Below are 21,184 nucleotides of genomic sequence, written 5' to 3'. Positions count from 1 at the left end.
TCATATCATGTCAAACCAAGAGGCCTTTAGAATGATGAGTATGATCTGTTTCTGGGATTCAATTGCTCACTGCTATTTTCAGCAATTTTGCCACTCTAATGTACGGTTATGGTTGGTTGGTGAACTCACATACCGCTCTCCTGCCCTTGTTGGTTTAATTGCAGGAGGGGGTGACTATTTCAACCACCCTCCAACATCTCTCACCCCACCAATTCTGATGGAGCCAAGACTGTGCTATTAATAGATCTAGTTTACACTTACTTAGAGGCATTGTGAATCTAAAGGAAATACTAGTCGTGACTCAAGAAGAAAGAAAAACAGCAACTTTCCTCTTGAAATATATTGCATCTCCTACTTTCTCATAAGATGGAAATCAAACAAATACATTCACTTTATGCCTCTCCATCTTGTGCAATCCTTGAAAGTGGAGTTGCACTTTCAAGGATAGTAAAGGAGGCGTTTGGTATGCTTTCCTTTATTGGTCAGAGTATTGAGTAATGGAGTTGAGAGGTCATGTTGTGGCTGTACAGGACATTGGTTAGACCGCAGTTGGAATATTGCATGCAATTCTGGTCTCCTTCCTATCGGAAAGATGTTGTGAAATTTGAAAGGGTTCAGAAAGGATTTACAAGGATGTTGCCAGGGTCGGAGGATTTGAGCTCTAGGGAGAGGTTGAACAGGCTGGGACTGTTTTTCCTGGAGCATCGGAGGCTGAGAGGTGACCTTATAGAGGTTTACAAAATCTTGAGGGGCATGGATAGGTGAATAAACAAAGTCTTTTCCCTGGAGTGGGGAGTCCAGAACTAGAGGGCATAGGTTTAGGGAGAGAGGGGAAAGATATAAAAGAGACCTAAGGGGCAACGTTTTCACACAGAGAGAGGTACATGTATGGAATGAGCTGCCAGAGAAAGTGGTGGGGGCTGGTACAATTGCAACATTTAAGAGGCATTTGGATGGGTATATGAATAGGAAGGGTTTGAAGGGATATGGGCCGGGTGCTGGCAGGTGGGACTAGATTGGGTTGGGATATCTGGTCAGCATGGACGGTTTGGACCGAAGGGCCTGTTTCTATGCTGTACATCTCTATGATTCTATAAGTAAACAGACAGGTAATGCTTTTCAAAGGAAACAGAAAATAGAAGCAAGAGGAGGGCAGACACTCCTTCAAGCCTGCTCTGTCAATCAATATGATTCTCACTCATCAACCACTGCTTTTCCCCATTATCCTTGGATTCCTTTAGCCCCAAGTGCTATGTACAACTCATCCTTGAAATTATACAATGCTTTGTTCTCCGTTGCCTTAGTAGTAAATTCCACAAACTCACAACTTTTTGGGTAAAGACAATTCTCCTCATCTCAGTCCTAAATGGTTTACCCCACGTTCTTACACTGTGACCCCAGCTTCTGGAACATGATGCCTCAGAAATGATTCTATCAGGAGACTAAAACTGCATGCAGTACTTTAGGTGTTGTCTCACTTAGGCCCATTCTCCAAGAGGGAAGACATCCCTACTCTTGTATTTGAATCTTCTCTCTATGAAGACCAACATATCCTTTGCCTTAATGACTGCCTGATGTGCCTGCATGCTTACCTTTAGCAAACAGTGTTCAAGGACAGCCAGGTCTCATTGCACATTCCCCTCTCTCAGGTTATAGCTATTCAAATAATCATCTGCTTTCCTATTTTTTCTCCCAAAGTGGATAATCTCACATTATTCTGTGCTTACCATTCATTTGTGCACTCAGTCAGATTGTCCAAATCACACTGAAGAATCTCTGCATCATCCTCACAGCTTTGGGTCCCTCCCTCTCAGCTTTGGGTTATCTGCAAATTTTAATTTCTATTGTGAACAGCTTGGGATGTAGCACTGATCCCCATGGTACCCACTCATCATTGCCCACCATTCAGGAATAAAAAGCCTTTTCAATAAAAATTCAATCACGGGATGTGTGCATCACTGGCTGGGTCAGCGTTTATTGCCCAGAGGGCAGGAAAGAGTCAGCCACTTTGCTGTAGACTACACCAGTTGAGGATAACAGTTTTCTTTCCTAAAGGACATGAGTGAACCAGATGGGATTTTTCTGACAATCGACAATGGTCATCATTAGACTCTTAATTCCAGATTTTTTTTATTGGAATTCAATATCTACTATCTGCCATGGTAGGATTTGAACCTGGGACACCATAATGTTACTTGGGTCTGTGGGATTAAAAAATCCTGTGACAATACCACTAAGCCAACACCACCTCTTTTTGCTTTCTGTCTGCCAACAATTCTGCATCCATGTCAATACACTATCTCCAAATCCCTTGCACTTTAAATTTACATGCTACTTTCTTATGTGCGACCTTATCAAAAGTATTCTGAAGATCCAAATAAACCACATCCATTGACTCCATCTTATCTCCTCTATTTGTTACGTTCTCGATTTCCCTTTCGTAATTCCATTTTGACTCTGTCTGATCTTGCCACTATTTGCCAAAAATTCATCCATTAATTCATTTGTAATGGACTCTAGCATTTTTCTCTAATTCCCAATCATTTTGCTTCCCTTCTTAAATACAGAGATTATATGAGTGAACCATAACCATAACCCTCCAACCTGTAGGAAACGTCCAGAGGCTGAATCTTGAAAGATAAGCAGCAAGTCATCCCCTATTCTCACGGCCACTTCAGGTTATTACAGGATAATATTTATGTTAATCACAAATCCCTATACAGCTGTGTAAAGATTGCTTGAGGGGAGCAAAATGCATTAGCCATTTGTTGTTCAGCAAAGCATAAGGACCATCAAGCAAGTATATCTACAGGACAGATGGCCAGATATACTTTCAGTCTCATTACAAACACTTGGCTGAGCCCAAAGATAGTTATGGCTGCACTGGGGAAAGAGGGAAGAGGGCTTACAAATTCTAGGGAGCATGAGACGCTCAGCAGAAATAAAGGCAGTGGGGAGGGAGGAAATATCAGAGTTGAGTGACTGAGACTCTAACAATCAAGACTGTAAATGTGCCAATATGCAGTAAATAGGTGGATCTTCGAGACTGCTATGTTTGCAATCTGCCCATTTCTGTCTGAAACTCAAGTAGGGTGGACAGAGGCATTCTTAACATGAGAGATTTTCAGAGTGGAAACTCTCTATCTTTGGATACTTGTCCACATATCCTCGAAGGTGGAAGGACAGGTAAATAAGGTACTTCAGGCGGCATATCGGACACTTCCCTCAATCAATTATGGCATTGATTATAAAGAGCAGAGGCGCTATTTGAAGATGTACATGCCTTTTTTGTGTGCAGTTCTGGTCACACTACAAGAAGGATATGACTACACTGGAGAAGGTGTAGAGGAGATTCATTAGGACATGCCTAGGATGGAGCATTTTAGTGATGAAGAAAGGCTGGACAAGCGGAGGCTGTTTTATTTGAAGCAGAGAAGGTTAAGGGGGACTTGATTGAGGTGTATAAAATTATGACAGGCATATATAGGGTGAATAAAAATCAATTATTCCCTTTAGTTGAAGAGTCAATAATGAGGGGGCCTAATTTTAAGGTGAAAGTCAGGAGGTTCAGAGGAGATTTGAAGAAAACTGTTTTCACTCAGTTGATGATGGGGTCTGAAATAAACTGCCTGGGAAGGTAGTTAAGGCAAGAATAAAAAAAAAATACTTGGATGAATATCATAACATTCAAGCCTGGAGGGCTCATGCTGGAAAGTGGGACTAGTATTGATTCAGGTAGCTTTGGCAGTACGGACGTGATGGGCCGTAGGGCCTCTTTTGCACTGAATGATTCTATGATTCCCTTTTTCTTCAGAAAAATCTGGTGCCATGTCATATTCTTATCAGCCTCGAGTAATATTGCTATTTTTTTAGACCCTATCTTTATAACTAAGAGTCCTTCATCTTTGTATTTTCTTTATAGCCATGGTTTACAATTTGATAACTTCACCAAATACTGTGAAACACTTAAGAGTACTTGGAATAATCCAACAGGCAGAAAGGGAAAGGTACATTTTACTCTGGAGTTCTGTGTCGAATTGTTTGTTGGAAGGTTGTGGTTTTGCTGAACATTATATTGTTGCACTGACCTCAAAGGAATAAATATTATGTGCAGAAGTGTTCTCAGTGTGAAATTGGGGGCACTGGCTGACTTCTGATGATAACTTGGGGATGGAGCCTTAGATCTGCTCATAGTCAATAACACTGATGGTGTTATTATCAAAGCAAAATCCAAACAATTGACTTTTCTCTCTCCTGGTGCCAACTCAGAAATTGCTAGATACATTAAATTCAACTTCACAATGTTTCTTAGTGGTATTTGAACTCTCAAATATCAGGGCCTCCTACCCAGTAGTATGAAAACTACCCAGCTGTGCTCAAAAGACTGACAACAGTTAATGCAAAGACTGATCACTACCAGCTTGTGTTTTAATCAATCATGCATCAGCAGAAAACAGACTCTTCAACCTCTTGCTGTTGCTGTGTAAAATAATGTTTTCAGGTCAGTAGCACAGTTTCTGATCTTACCTTTAAAGTGCAGAGTCCAGAGATTGGCACACATGTTTGACAAGCTCCATCAAAGACCGTTAAAACCCGAGTGTTGCTATACATGTAACCATCATTTGAAATCTGTCAGAGAAAAAGAAATTATACTTCTGTGGAATACAAATAGAACACATTATTTTATTTATGAATAATTTTATAATTCGACATTGTTATCAGTTCTAGATATCATCCGTGATCACAAATTTATGGAACTAACTTTTATTTGCTCAAAGGATGAAGGCATTGCTGGCAAAGCTAACATTTATGCCCATTCCCAATTGCCCTCAGAAAGGTGGTCAGTCATCTTCTTAAATAACTTCAGCCTGTATTGGCAGACACACATTAGCGCTGCCAGGAAAGGAGCACTTATTTTGACCCAGCCACTGTGAAGGAATGTGTTAGAGTTGGGCGGCACGGTGGCACAGTGGTTAACACTGCTGCCTCACAGCGCCTGAGACCCGGGTTCAATTCCCGCCTCAGGGGACTGCCTGTGTGGAGTTTGCACATTCTCCCTGTGTCTGCGTGGGTTTCCTCCGGGTGCTCCGGTTTCCTCCCACAGTCCAAAGATGTGCAGGTCAGGTGAATTGGCCATGCTAAATTGCCCGGAGTGTTAGGTAAGGGGTAGATGTAGATGTAGGGGTATGGGTGGGTTACGCTTCGGCGGGGCGGTGTGGACTTGTTGGGCCGAAGGGCCTGTTTCCACACTGTAAGTAATCTAATCTAATCTAATCTAGTTCCAAGTCAGGATGAAGTGTGGCTAGGAGAAAGATTGCAAATGTCGATGTTCTCATGCATCTGCTGCCCTTGACTTTCTAAGTAGTAGAGGCCAGAGATTTAAAGGTTCTGTTGAAGCCTTGGTGAGATGCTGCAGTGCATCTTGCAGATGGTACATGCTCTTCTCATTGTACATTGTCAGTGGAGAGCGTAAATGTTTAAGTCAAATGCAGAGACTTGGGGGTTCAGGTGCATAGATCTTTAAAATGCCACAAACAGATGCATGAAATAGTGTCATAGAATCATAGAGATTCACAGCATGGAAACACACCCTTTGGTCCAACATGTCCATGCTGACCAGAGATAAATAATCAAGAATGCTCGTGGAATATTGGCTTTTAGACGTGGGGGACTGGAGTATAAAGATGCATAGGTTATGCTGCAGCTATATAAAATCCTGGTTACCCACTTGGAGTACCGAGAGCAGATATGGGCACTACACCTTTGGAAGGATATACTGGCCTTGGAGAGAGAGTACAACATAGGTTAACAAGAATGATACCTGGACTGAAGGAGTTAAGTTGTTTGCCTGAATTAGGCCTGCTTTCTTTAGAATTTAGATGGTTAAGTGGTAATCTGTACAAAGTAGTCAAGATCATAACAGGAAAATATTGAATATATAAACTGTTTCCACTGACTGGTGATTCTAGTACTTGAGCCATAGGCTAAGAATTAGGACCAAACCATTTAGGAGAGAGGGTAGGAAGTATATCTACATACAAAGGGTGAGGGTTTGGAATTTCTAATAACTCAGGAAGCCTGACTGAAAAGGAATATAATTTCTTGTTGAACACCAAAATACAGCCACTACTCGTGGTGTACACAGGCTAGTCCCAGACTGGGGCAAACAGCTCTGGAGTCGCATCCCTCAGTCTGCTTTACTTATAAGTATATTTTCTAAGCAATCTGCTCAGTCACCAGGTGGGACTTAAATCCAGATCCCCTAGGTCAGAGGTGGGGACACTACCAGTACATCATAAGAGGCTTTTAGGTACTTTTTAAAAACAGATATATGGAAGGGCTATCACACACAATCAAATGGTTGTTCTTCTTATCACCAAAACCTTTTATTTGTTTTTAACCACTAACCATCACCAGTAAATCACCTGTGTAGCAGTTAGGTATGTACAAGTGAAACTCTTTACAGGTAATGCAAACCATCAAAGGTGAGGGAGAGTGGAAAGAGCTAGGTCTGATTTTTATTTTCATATATCCGAAAGCACTCTTACACACAATTGAATACTTTTTTTTCCCAATTACCAAATCACTATGACTTTTTTTTTGTTTTTGACTGTTACCCACCATCAGTAAACCACCCTTGTAGCTAACTGGGTATTTGCATGCAAAGCCCCAGCAATACAAACCATCAAAAAAAAGTGAGGGTCAGGTAGGGAAAGTGGGAAGGGTCTAAGTGAAAATGGAGTTGGAGGGAGAAATAAAAACACTATCCCCCATGGTGCCCAGCTCTCCCTAAGGGCATTGGTGGATACCACGTGCTTGGTCTGTTTTATTCTTTTGTTTAAATACCTGGACATGCTCCTACACACGATGGAATGGTTTTCCACAACAAAATTATTATTCTGATTTTTCCATTTACTAACTATCACTTGTACAGCTAACTAATTATTTACATACAAAACCCATTACAGACTATGTAAACCATCAAACATGAGGGAGGTGTAGGGAGAGCAGGAAGGGGCAGGTTTGCTTTATAATATTTTGTTTTAACATTTTTTTATTTAACCCATTTTTCTAATTGCCCTATTCAGAGATATGATCGCACACCTCTGAGACACTACCACAGCGCCACAAGAACCCTCAGGTCTGCTTTACCTTTTTTTTCCTTAAAGTGACAACATAGTTACTATTGGACCAAACTTAATTGCAAGGTTTTTTTTTAATGAATACAAATTTCATGATCTGCCCTGATGGGATTCAATCCCAGGTCTCCACAATATTAACCTGGGATGCTGGGTTACTGGTCCAATGACATACCACCATGATCCTCCCAGATCTGCTTGATTTTATTTTTTTTTCATACCCAGAAGTGCTCTCACACACAATGGAGCAACTTTCAGACTACCAAATCACCACGATTTTTTTCCCACTTTTTTTGAAACTGCTAACCACTACCAGTTAATCAACCCTGCAGCCATTGTCAGGTCTGCTCTATCAAGGACACAGGTGATGAGTTCCAACAGGCCATTGTCTGTTACCAAGGCAAATCATGCTCAATAAGCTCCATAGGAAGGTTAATTAGTGATTCTCCTTGGGCGACAATGGAGTTATCACTGAACTCTCTTTCACAAAGGGCAATTGATGCTCGATTAGTTGTTAATTTTAAATCTGAGATACATGAATTTGAGTAAAGGTTTTAAAGGATTTGTCCTAAAGGAAGGTAAATGAAGTTAAACAACAGAGCAGCCATGGTCTCATTGAATGACAGAACAGACTTGAGGGATTGAACGGTCTCTATGTTCCAGACCTACATGATGTGTTGTGTGTAATCCACCATCACAAGGAGCTGTGGTGGTCTGATATAGTGTTGGGAACATACTGGTTCAGGGATTGAAAAACCGAAAAGCAAAAAAGCACTGGAGCAGATGGAATCCTTTGTGAAATTCTTAAACACATCAACAGAACTTCATATCTCTCAACTGGACAATGGACAGTGCCAGGCAATCTCAGGGAATCTGTGATCATAATGATATTGAGAAAAGGAGACAAGTACAACAGGGGAGTTTCTGAGATGTCTGCAAAATGGAGGATCTTTGCAAGGAAGCTCCAAAATCATCATCTCCCGGTGGTCAATCAGCTCCTTCAAGTTACAATACATCTATCTCCCCTTGAGAAGCCACAATGAGCTCCACTACATTGCAAATCAAAGAAAATTCAACAAACAGCACCAGTGTCATGGTCTTTCTCAACCATGGAAGTTTAGGGAATAATCCTTCTCAAATTTGGCCGCTCTCAAATCTGTCACCAAACCAGTTACTTCATGTTATCAAGCAAGACATAACTTTCGCGAACAGACCTACCATAGACCCTATCTCTGAAAACTCAAGGCCAACAAGGCTCTGTCACCACACTATCCTGTCTCTCTATCTTACTCACTCCAATATTGCACCCCACCTATTAAATTTCCCATTAGTATGGAGATCTATTAATAGAACAGATAGGAAACTGTCCCATTTATGTCATCAGCTATCAAAAATCAAGTTCACTGCAACTCCAGCCATTGAGCTTATATATATCCTTGACGTCTGTGTTTTTACATCGAAACCAGGCCGAAGGTCATTGTCAACTCCTTCAAAGAGTAAGAAAATGGGTTTGTCATTAACCTGCTGTTGAGGTCCTCTTCCAGCACATCTCTTCCCATTGATGACCAGCAAATGAGATGTACTGGAAAAGGAAGACTATTTTTCATTCCTTGGGACCTTCCTCGCAGTGGAGATGGGAACAGTCAATAACATTTATCCTCACCTCCAGCATGGCAGCTCAACCTTTGGCTGACTGAAGAAGAGAGTATTTGAAGACCAAAATTTCAAACAAACACACAAATGAGGTTATGGTTTACTAGGCAGTAAACAGCTCCTATGTGCTTTAGAAGTGTGAAAAACATATTGAAGACACCACAAAGCACTAGAGAAATAACACTCACTGCACCTTTTCAAGATCTTCCAAATCCAGGGACAAAAAAAGGAGTTCCACTTCAGCATCTGCTCCCAACCAACATGTTTAGGACTGAAGGGTTACTTCCTCAAAAGCAGGTCATTTGGGCAGGACATTTATTTGTAGGCCAACATTCCAGACTCCCAAAGTAACTGCTCTATTTAGAAATTGGCTATGGCAGGATAATGCCCCTGGAGTACATTAGAATTGCATTAGGATGTCCCTAAAGCACCTTGAAGAGGTGTCAAACATGTCTGCCACCTCTCGATGCACCTGGTTGTGAGAAAATAAATGGTGAAGTTTCAAGCAGGAAGGCATCAAACACATTGAAAAATTCATGCAGAGGTGACATCAAGGCTTCATAGACTGCACACAAGTCTACCTGTTCTTTCAAGCACCATCTCTCCTGATATGGCAGAGTTGGCAGAGTGTGAATTGGACATATTAGCCATCTCAGAGCCCAATCAGGAAGCAAATCATTCGAAATCCCGAGGGACTGCCAAAGAATAAGGTTACAAATATCTGCAGCCACAGGTCACTGTGGACGACTTTTACTCCCTGGCATAGCAGCTTAGACAAATTCTTAAAAAAAAATGTTTTAAAGGTGTAACAGAAGGGAACTAGAGATGGAGGCACCCTCTTTCTCCCATATCTGAAAAGACAATCTACAGTTCCTCCTGAATTGGAGGCCTTCCTATTGGCCCTACAGTTTCAAAGAGTCCAGTCATTGTTCCTAATGAGATGGCAAGTGTAGTACAAAAGTTAGTCATTCATATTTCAAATGCAAAGAAAACTATTGAGCTTAAATCTGACTTTTTTTTAGATTAGATTACTTACAGTGTGGAAATAGGCCCTTCGGCCCAACAAATCCACACCGACCCGCCAAGGTGCAACCCACCCAGACCCATTCTCCTTTCTTTACCCCTTCACCTAACACTATGGGCAATTTAGCATGGCCAATTCACCTAACCTGCACATTTTTGATTGTGGGAGGAAACCGGAGCACCCGGAGTAAACCCATGCAGACACGGGGAGAATGTGCAAACTCCACACAGAGAGTCGCCTGATCTGTTTGACATAAAAATAAGGGCACATACAAAATAATAATGAATATTGTCAACAGAACTAAACTATTACTGTTCTGAGAGTAACATTTTTGGGCACCTGTGCTTGTTTCTATCTTCATATCACAACAGAAGATGAAAATCCTCAAATTTGAAGGACAAAGAAAAATTAGTCAACTTAAAGTGGTAGAATAGTTAATATTTATAACTTTTCTCTTTAACTTAAGTCAAAATTAAAGATTGAAGAAAAAAAAGAGTTTCTGCATCTCACATACAAATGTGTTCAAACTAAAACCGTTGTTATATAAACTGTAATCTCCTGCAAGTTGATTACTGCAGACTATGTTGTGAAATTGAGAGGACTCGGCTTCATCACACTGTTTCACACACAGCATTTGTAAATTTAAAGTGTCACACCTTGATTTGCCATCTTGCTATTGGTTGGTTATCAATGAGGTCTATATTCTCAAATGATTGGCCAATCTCAGCTGGAATCTGGCAGTCCACAGCTTGATTACTCAAAAATGTCGCCTTTGTCGATTGCGAAACAGTTGGAACCCATTCATCATTGACGTACTATGCTCGATTAGATAAAAGAAATCAAAATATGGATCATTAATTCTGACATAATTTTAAAAATCACAACACAGCTCATGCCAGCTAGCTCCTTAAGTTTCTATATACAGAGTCCCAATTTCATTTTCTTCACTTTGACCTACTTTTGTAGATCATTTCATTTTGCTCTAAAGTGGTGGTAGGCTAATTAAGATTGGAAAGTGTCCATGTTCCATATTTGAGGTCTTATAACTGTCTGTATTTCAGTAACTGAAGACTTAGACTCAACAATGTGAACAGATTCTGATTAATACCAACTCTAAAGAAGGTGACAGTATTACAGCAATATCACACGCAAACCATAGATGAAAAGGCCTTCTTTGGGAATTATGAAGCATTATCTTCCCAATTAAATTTGTCTCTTGTAATAGTCATTGACTCTAAGTGCTTCGATCAAAAAATTGTAATTGCATCTGGTGCTACTTTGGAAATTAAAATTAACTTTAGCTAATTTGTATATTAATTTTAATTTGATTTCTGAAATAAAGAAACTTGTTATCAGAGTTAATTTTTTGCACTTGAAAAATCAATTAATAATGATAAATTAATTTTATTTGATTTGATTTGATAGACAAAAGTAATAAAATATATACAAAATTGCCATACATTCTATTTTGTTATGTATCTACATGTATGATATGGTTCTGGCGTTATGAAGTAAAATCAAACAACTTCAATAAGCACTTGAGGTTCATGAAATCTTGTTCACCAATATACCGTCAAATGACCTTTAAAAGAATTGACTTTCTGCATTACACAGACACACAAATATACACGTAAAAGTAAAAAGTCATTGTCTCAGAGCTGGGTGAACAGCAAGCTTGTGGCTCTCTAGTGTTGTTATTCTCATGAAAATGACAGAACTCAGCCATAAGTTGACTTATGGGGGTAAAGGATACCACTGGCAACTTGTTTGCCTGTGAGCAAGCGAACTGGGAACAGAGCAGAGTTAATGGATCCTTGAGAAAGTCAATTCTTTCAAAGTTAACTTTCTTTGTTATGTATAACTACATTAGTTCAAGGAGGTGTAACTCTACAATTCTTTGCACTGGGTTTCAAGGTCAAGAAGGCAGAGATATACAGTAATATCCTCTGACTTATGTTGACTTGAAGGATTTTAGACAAAGTTTATATCAAGAGTGGCAATGGGTTTTGCAGCTTGTTGAGGTTTGCTGAGGTCAATGTGTTGGATCAAATCCAAGACAACAATAAGTGTCTGTTTGTGGCTGTCATGTCCTGAACTCAAACGTTCAGCAGTGTTGATCAGTTAAGGGGTGAAAACTTCAGCTTTTTGATCCGCCAAAATTTCTAGTTACTTAAAGACAACTAAGACAGCTGAATGAGTGAACAAACCCCAGCAGGTCTTGCAGCATTTGTCAGATAGAAACAGAGATAACATTTCAAAATCTTCATTTCTAAAGAAGTCAAACCTGACTAGAAATGTTAGCTTTGTTCCTCTTTCCACAGATGCTGTCAGACCTGCTGAGTTTCTCCAGCAATTTCTGTTTATTTCAGATTTCACAACCACAGAATTTTGCCTTGATTAACTGAAACTGTGATGTCAGAATACTATCATTTCCATTATATAGAGTTAAATACATAGCAAAACAGACATCTGCAATGAAAGTTTAAACTGGGATAAAACATGGGAATTGTTCTGTTTCAATGGCTACAATATAATGTACAATATTCAAAGACTGAGCCAAATTTGGCAAGTTGCTGTTTTTTGAACAAATAGCATGCTCATGTCATTCCAAGCATTCTACTTTTTAAATAAATTAGAAACATCTCACATTCAACTTAGAACTGCCTGCAAAATTTTATGTTAAAAGATGTTTAACAAAGCAGCCCAGTGTACTTCTTACGACTGAGTAGAGACTTAATCCCATAACTTTACTTACTTGCAGTTTGATGATTTCACACGTTAAACTTGCAGACTCCGTGAACCACTGGCCAAAAACCCTCACAGAGGTACAGTCAAACTGCCGAACATCACACAATCCAGAATTCTCCAACTCTGTGATTTCAGGAAGCTGATCTTCGATGTTAATATCATAAAATGCAATCAAATTGTACTCTATGCAAAATTTGAAACTTGCAAAACCAAACATTTTGTTGGATGTAAGCCATTTCCAAACTGTGAATGTACTGAATGTTTTTCTTCAAGTACACACATATTTTATTCCTATTTTTCATTATTAGCAAAGTGAGAGGTGGGAAACAGAGAGAAAGGAATGGGTGTCATGACAATATGCAATTTATAACTGGTTTGCTTTCCCCACTTGGCCAGATATCTCCCCATACTGTACTGTTCTATTCTGTTCACCAACAACAGAACCTGCAACCTCAAGGATTTACTCTATTTGTTAACAATTCTACAAAACCTCAACAGATTTGCTATAGATTGCAAATACAATTGAAAACTTTGACTTTTTTTTCACAATACTTACCAACTAAAACACTGCAATCATAGCTGCTGAAACCTGAAAAACAGGCACAACCCCACTCAGTACATTCACCATTGGCACTGCAAGAATTGGGACACCTTAGTGCTGACAAAATATCCTGAGGTACACTGGAGAAGTCACCATTACCACTTCCACGATGGATACCATCTTCCAGAAGTTTCCTCTCACATTCATTCTCTAACAAACTTAGACCTCCACTTGCCCAACTGAGGTCACCTTTAAGGTGAAGATCCAAGATACAGATATCGATTACATCCATTAATCGTTGTCCCAGTAACTCTCCACAGGCTCGGCCTATACTGGAGTTCGTTACAGTCTGCTGGCATAAATCAAAAGCCATAGCTTCTGTCAGTCCTGAAGGTGTAGGCCAAGTAGGCAAGACCTCCTGATGAAGTTCAGAAGCATGATCCTCAGGAAAGAAGTAACTAAATCCCTCCAAGTCTGTCTGAGTAAGACTTTGAAAAGGGACTGTTGGCAAGTATTCATAATAATGCTGCCGCTTCCATCTCCTATTATTAAGATGCCTTTTTTGATGGTGGCTGATGTCTTTACGTTTGTTCCTTCGAGCGTGTTCCCTTGATAGCGCTTGTTTTCTCAGCATGATGTTCCCTCTGGGACGTACATATGACACCCTTGCAAAATGAATGGTTTGATTTAATTTACTCAGACTTGCGTAATGTACATCTTTTAAAAGAGCAATTGTAGGTTTGTTTCGAACGTTGCGTCTGCTGATTCCTCGAACCAGTTCAACAGTGCTGATGTACTCTGCTGTGACATCGAGTACTGGTATCAAATTGGAAAATCTCACATTTTCACTGCTTGGGCAGGCTGAAGGAACTCCAGATTGAGGAAAAAGGTCAAGTTTATTTGCAGACTGTTGCAGCACAACTGAATCAATATTGCAACTACAGTAACGTCTTCTTTTGGCATTGACAGGTAAGGGTGGTGATGTTTTATCAAATAGACTCTTTCCAGGCAGTATTCTGTAAAAATACAATCAGAAAGAACATTACACATTGTTCACAGATCTGGCACATTGACTGGCTAGTTCTATTGGTTCACATTTTAGTTAACTGAAAGATTTGTTCTTCATAAATAATTTATGGTATTCTGTTCTCATACACATTTTTCTTAAAATGCCCATTTTTGATTATACAACTGTAGAAAATACTGAAACAACCAAATAAAAAGCTTAGTCATAACTGCTTTTGCAAGTTCAATGACGATTGGTATATGTCAAATTCATATAAAACTCAGTTTTATAATAACCCATCATTTCAGTTAACATACCTTTTGACAATAAGAATAATTTACATTGTAAAATCATAATTGTGGAATTATCTAATTATAATTCCATTGAAGGTATTAGAATGAAAATTGGGGTACTATAATAGCCAGGCATTGCACTCCGTTAGATTAACAACCATACTGATACCTCATCTTGAGTTAAAACTTATGCATACCTCCAATCTTCAATGAAACCATCAAGGTTATCAATCTTTTCTTGAACTAAGAGCTCATCTGAATTATGAAAGTCATTATTCATATCTCCATCAAATGTGCCACAAAGACCTCTGGTACTTTGGAAGTCTGCACCTGGTGCTCTAAGTGTTAAACTCATGCCCCATTCACTCACATCAGCACGGATGAATGCTCCGGAGGAAAATGTGATCTATATGGAGAAACAAAATTGCAGCAAATGTCTTTTTTTTAATGTATTAATTGATATTTTTGTTCTGATTACATGATCTTTATCAACAAAAAATATATCTTAATTGTGGTAAATAGAGTCTAATGTAGTCTCTCTTCAACTTTACAAAAATAACTGTAACCTTGTCAACCAACAGTTTTATTCCATGAAGGTATATCAGTTGGAAACTTTGATCCAATCTAGAGTCAGACTCTAATCAAGTGCTGGAGTAAAGCACATAAGGGAGTCTGACTTTGGAGTCTTGTCAAGGCTAAATTCTGGGCTTATATCAAATGCGGGCAATTGTTTTCAGTCATGCTCTCTCACATATGGAATATTGATGGCTACCATTCTTGACCCCACTACAATATCTAGGGTAAGGACCAGCTGATTTAATTGGAAGCAGTGAGTACCTAAAACATGATGCATCTTGTGCTCCATCAGTGAAGGAGGGCAAATAGCAATGGACAGCTAATCGTTTGGCTGAAATATGGCAGAAAAGTGGTTTTATTTTTATTTATGAGATGAATAAAATTGCATACATTTTGATTACCTGTGTTACATTCTTCCTCTACAATTGGAGACTCAAATGCATGGCTTGAAACAGGACTCCTGGATTAGTACAGCTCTCTGAACCAGAGAAATGCCAAGCAGTCATTGATGCCAGCTTTGTTAGTGTCCCTTCCCATCCCTACCAGTAGCCACTTGCTCCATTATCATGAGACCTGCTTTCACTGGCCTGACAGCTTTGCTCACTGTATCGCAGAATCGTCACAGTACAGAAGGAGAATATTTGGCCCATCATGTCTCCAGCAGATCTCCAAATGTGCAGCATGCCTTTTGTATTAGCCTCCTGCCCTTTCTCCACAATTCTGCAAATTATTTCTCTTTAAATAATCATCTAATGCCCTTTGAATGCCTTAATTGAACTGGTTTTCACTACATGTCCATGAAAAGCATTCTAGACCTGAACAAAATGCAGCATGAAAATGTTGTATTTTCTCATATTTTATGTACTTCTTTTGAAAATCACTTTAAATCTGTCCTCTTACTCTTACTGTTTGTAGGAATGTCAATAGTTTCTTCCTGTCTGTTAATATCAGTATGATCTGAAGGGGATGACTGAGACTACTGAATTTGGGAATAGATGATGGATATCTATTAAGGATTGACTGGGTGTGAACTGTGTGTATAAATAAAGCAAGCAAGGAAAGAGTACAATTGATGTACACATGAACCAATATAAAACTCTGACTGGAGAAATATATGACTGGATGCTGCCAACTAACATTTTAACTGTTATATTTAATGCTGTTGACTTTGTCGAGAACAGTCATGATATTGAAAGTGTTAATTAAATCTCATCTTAGCTTCTCTCCAAAGAAAGCAATCCCAACTTCTGCTGAGATGTACAGAGACCTGGGTGTCCCAGTGCATGAATTGCAGAAGGTTAGTATGCAGGTACAGCAAAAAATCAGGAAAACTATTAGAATGCTATGATTCATTGTGAGAGGAATTGAATGCGTGAGAAGGGAGTTGACAGCTTAAGAAAAAAGGGCATTAGTGAGACTGCATCTGGAGTACTATGTACAGTACTTGGTCACCGTTCTTAGAGGAGGATGTTAATGTTTTGGAAGCAAGTCAGGGAAAGTTATGAGGAAAAGCTAGGCTTTGCAGTTAAAAAGTCAGGGGTGATTTAATTGATACCTATAAGATCCTGAGGGGATTTGACCAGATAAACTTTGACCAGATGTATTTTGAAAGGATGTTTCCTCTTGTGGAAGAATTTAAAACCATGCAGAGGTTGACAGATTCATGATTACTAAGGGGATGAAAGATTATTAGGGATATGCAGGAATGTAGAGTTGAGATCAAAACCAGATCAGCAATGATTGTATTGAATGACAGAGCAATCTTGAAGGGCCACGTAGCCTACTATTGTTCCTCATTTGTATATGCAACTTATCTTCATAGCTGAGATTTCTTATTCCTGAAACAATTCTCGTAAAGCTCTTACCACTTCATACGGGTGATACCAAGCATAATCTCTGTTTTATAACTCAATACTCCTGCTAAAGTCTTGGATGCTGTATATTACATAGTCAAGGGGCAGAGTTATACAGCATGGAAATAGACACTTGGGTCCAACTAGTGTACAAAGACCATGTCTCCAAACTAAGTTGGTTCTACCTGTCTGTACTTGGCCCACATCCCTCCAAACCTTTCCTATTCGGGAACTTATCCAAAATGTCCTTTAAACATTGTAACTGTCCCTGCAGCCACCATTTTCTCTAGTAGTTCACTTGACACATGAACCAGTGTGCATGTAAAATGTTACCTCCATGTTCTTTTTAAATCTTTCTCCTCTCACCTTAAAAACATACCTCCTCCTTTTGAACTCCCCCATCCTGGGGAAAAGACCCTCGTCATTCTCCTTATCTATGCCCCTAATAATTTTATAAACCTCAATAAAGTCACCCCTTAAAGTCTATTATTATATCTCAAACCACCCTGTCTACCTGTGATGCAAATTTCAAAGAATTGTGGACCTGAACCTGTAGGTGTCTCTGTTCTACAACAGCACCCTACCATTAATTCTATAAATCCTGGCCTTGCTTGTCTTACCAAAATACAAAACCTCACATTTATCCAAATTAAACTCCATCTACCACACCTCAGCCCACTGACCTAATTGATCAATATCTCTTTGTAATATTAGATAATCTTCTTCATTGTCCACTATATAAAAAAAATGTCGTCATGCAGGTAATAAGTATTTGTCCACTGACATAATCAACAGTCATGCTATTGACTAAATCCAAAGAACTGTGAGGATGGTGGAAATCAGAAACAAAAACAGAAATTGCTGGAAAAACTCAGGTCTGGCAGTTTCTGCAGAGAAAAAGCAAAAATTAATGTTTTGGGCCCAGTGACCCTTCTTTAGAACTTTTCTTGATTGTGACTTCATTTAACAGAAGTACAACCGTAAAAAGTATAAGGAAATATACTTACTGTTATTTTCTTTCCTTGGTATGATTTAGTGATTTTAACGTTGTTGCCAGTAATATCTTGACTTTTCACAGATAAATGTGGTCTAGTTTGATGCAGTTGTCCATTACACATGTCTAAAGAAATAATGTCTCCTCCTTCCTTAGCTACAAATCCACAGTTGCAGGAAGCTGGGTAAGAGGAACTTCCACATTCCCATTGACGGACATGCACCTCAAAGTCTCGAGCAGTACTCTTATACAGCATAAAGGTCCCAGTTTTGTAATTATCATAACGTCTAGGGTTGTAAAGAAATTATGCTGCAGTGACTAGAAACAACAGCAATAGAATTTGGCATAATCTTATTTAGTAAAGTTTGCATTAACTAAATGAAAATTATAGTCATAGCAATATCTTATAGTTATAGGAATATTTTGACAGTATTCAACATACCATAAATGAAGTTGTATACATATTGTATAGTATATTTAATACTGTTACAAAATTAATTTAATCAAAGCTCACATTTTACAATGCATACTCTCTTGCAGTATGGTTTCACAGTCAGAGAACTTGTCACAATTAAAATATTCATTTTAAAATACTTGAAAGAACTTGAGAAAGTTTACAATAAAATCTTGAAATGTTAATGGTTTATAATTTTTTTATGACATCAAAAAATGGCAATGAGTTTCTTCAAATAATGCAATGGGATCAATTATTGCAACCTGCAAAGTCAGCAGAGTTTAATTTTGCATTCATAGACAGCACACCCAACACAGCACAACATCAGTACTCCATTACTGCTAGAATTATTTATTAATTTGTTTTCGTTGAAGAGATAAACAATTTCAGTGGCTCCACAAAATCTGTTACAATATTTGAAAAGTTGCAAGGGTACGAGGGGAAAGATTTAAAAAGGGGCTGAAGGGGAAACTTTTTCCACGCAGAGTGTGGTGTGTGTATGGAATGAGCTGGTACAATTCCAACATTTGAAAGGCATCTGGATGAGTATATGAATAGGAAGGGTTTAGCAGGATATGGGCCATGTGCTGGCAAATAGGACTAAATTAAATTTAGGATATCTGGTTGGCACTGTCAAGTTGGACCGAAGGGTCTGTTCCTGCGCTGTACATCTCTATGACTGTAGCAGCTAGTGGAAATTCAGTATGACGAATGAGCAGTCAAATAGGGGTAAAACATCATATTTTAGTGATGACTCACATACTTAAAGTAATTTGCACATTTTGCCTTTACTATCACTAAATGTTATGGTACTAGAGCATTCTTTTTTTTTGGTTGGCTTCTTTGTTGTTTAATGGAGAACGGCATGGAGCAGGCCTTTATTTATTTGGAGGAAAGAGTGAGGTGGAAAATCAAAATAGAAGTAAAATTAGAGGCCAGTATTATCTGTTCTAATAACCATCATCTATTATAAGAGCTATACCCATTTTTCTAATCAACCTGTCCAGCGATGTTACCTCTGGAGCAGGTACGACTTAAACTCAGACCTCCGAAAACAGGGGTAGGGATACTATCACTGTGCCAAAAAGAGGGTGCAGGAGTAGGGGTTATTGATAAGCAACCAGAAAATATGGGCTTCCCCATCCTCATGCATATTTTATCCTACCCCCTCCCCCCACAAAATGTTGTAAATGCTCAAGTCTGTAGCCCCCATTCATGTCGCCAATAGCATAATTTGACATCCAGCTGAGGGATGTGAATGAAATATAGTAGGTTTGTGGATAACTCAAAGAGTTAAAGAAGGAAGTATTGACGATAACACGAAGAGCAGACGGAGAGATATAGACAGGTTAAGTGAGTGGGCAAAAGCTTGACACATCGAATACAATGTGGGAAAATGTACGGTAATGCACTTGGGCCAGTGGAATGAAGGAACTGAATATTAGTTAAATGGAGAATGACTGCAGAAAGCTATAGCAGAGAAGGTTTTTTTTGGTGGGGTGAGGTAGAGTGGGTCTTTGTGTATAAATCACTAAAAGCTCGCATGCAAGTTCAACAGATGATAAGGAAAGTAAGAGAAATGAGAGCCTTTATTTCAAAACTTGGATGTATGAAAAATGAAACTAAATATCAGGCAAATGACACCTGGAATACAGTGAGCAGTTTTGGGCCCCTGACCTAAGGAAAGTCATAGTGGCATTGAAGGTAGCCAGACAAGGTTCACTGATTTTAACTCAGGTTAGAAGCATTCTCTCATGAGGGGAGGTGCAGCAGATTGGCCTGCACTTGTTGGAGTTTAGAAGAATGAGAGGTGTCTTTACTGTAATATGCACGATTCATGGGGGACTTGATAGGGTAGATGCATAAATGTGGTTTCTCCTTGTGGGAGAATCAGGGACCAGAACGCATAATAAGAAAAGCCTATGGGGTCACCTATTTAAGACAGAGATGAGGAAGAACCTCCTCTCTTAAAGGGTACTGAATCTGTGAATTCTTTACCACAGAGGGCTATTGAGACTGGGTCATTAAGTACAGACAAACCTGAGATGGATAGATTTTTAACCAATAATAGAATCAACGGTTATCGGAAAACCCAGGAAAGTGGAGATGCAGATTATCAGATCAACAATAATACTGTGAATGGCAGAGTAAACACAACAGGCCGAATAGCCTACTAATGCTACGACACCTGATGGGTTTTTTTTTCCTGCACAAACACCAATCTGAGTGACAGTTTTAAACCATGTAAGGCAGAAAAGATGACTGCGATGGAGCAACAGGGAGAGAAAAATTAATTCAGGGATCAGGGAGAAGGTAATGTATGTGGGTTGGGAGAAACAATTGCATGTACAATCTGGGCAAAGAGGAAAACAGTGACTGAATCAAGAATGGTTGAGGAAGTTCAAACTGATTGTTGTTAGGATGCGTGGACACTGCAGGCAAATTGCAGAGTAGGGCGTACTGGAGTATGCAGAGACAACTTTGTTGAGCATCGAGGGAAATTTCCTGTTCCTCCAAGTACACAACCATGCTGCAAAGCTATTTACCTGATGGATCAGCTTCTATTGCCTCCATTTAATGTTGAGCTACAAAATGCTTTTGGAATTCAAGTTGACCAAGGTTAAAAAACAGAATTGCTATTAAAATGGAGGGACACGACCTTCTTAAAAAATTGGCCTGTCCCTGAGTGTGGACTGATTGCCTGTGCTTCATCCTGCCTTCATTAAAACTGGAAATGTGAGTGATCAAGGCTGGCTAGTTTCATGTGCCACATGTTAATTACTCAATCTCCCATCTGAGCAAGATTTATCAGTTTTGAGGAGTTAAAAATTACCCAGTACGTGTATCCCTTCTGCTCTCCTATTGAGTATCATTTGCACAAGACCACAGGGTAACCACCCAAT

The 21,184-nt window shown here is 39.2% G+C and overlaps 1 protein-coding gene across 5 annotated transcripts in view; it reads right to left on the bottom strand.

Annotated features, from left to right (window-relative positions):
* Nucleotides 1–21,184, bottom strand: part of vwde (von Willebrand factor D and EGF domains) — a 204,740-nt gene that overhangs the window by 61,043 nt on the left and 122,513 nt on the right. For all 5 annotated transcript variants that reach the window (XM_072575400.1, XM_072575396.1, XM_072575397.1 and 2 more), the window contains 6 exons: nt 17,841–18,114; nt 14,602–14,810; nt 13,121–14,121; nt 12,572–12,708; nt 10,473–10,631; nt 4,528–4,629 (listed from right to left, as the gene is read on the bottom strand). In XM_072575400.1, coding sequence (XP_072431501.1) covers nt 4,528–4,629; nt 10,473–10,631; nt 12,572–12,708; nt 13,121–14,121; nt 14,602–14,810; nt 17,841–18,114 — 1,882 coding nt within the window. The remainder of the gene's footprint in view (nt 1–4,527; nt 4,630–10,472; nt 10,632–12,571; nt 12,709–13,120; nt 14,122–14,601; nt 14,811–17,840; nt 18,115–21,184) is intronic.

Source organism: Chiloscyllium punctatum, chromosome 8 (genome assembly GCF_047496795.1).
Source record: "Chiloscyllium punctatum isolate Juve2018m chromosome 8, sChiPun1.3, whole genome shotgun sequence".
In the NCBI taxonomy this organism is placed as follows: Eukaryota; Metazoa; Chordata; class Chondrichthyes; order Orectolobiformes; family Hemiscylliidae; genus Chiloscyllium; species Chiloscyllium punctatum.
Note: the sequence above shows the minus strand (reverse complement) of the source record. Positions and strands in the feature narration are given on the sequence as shown.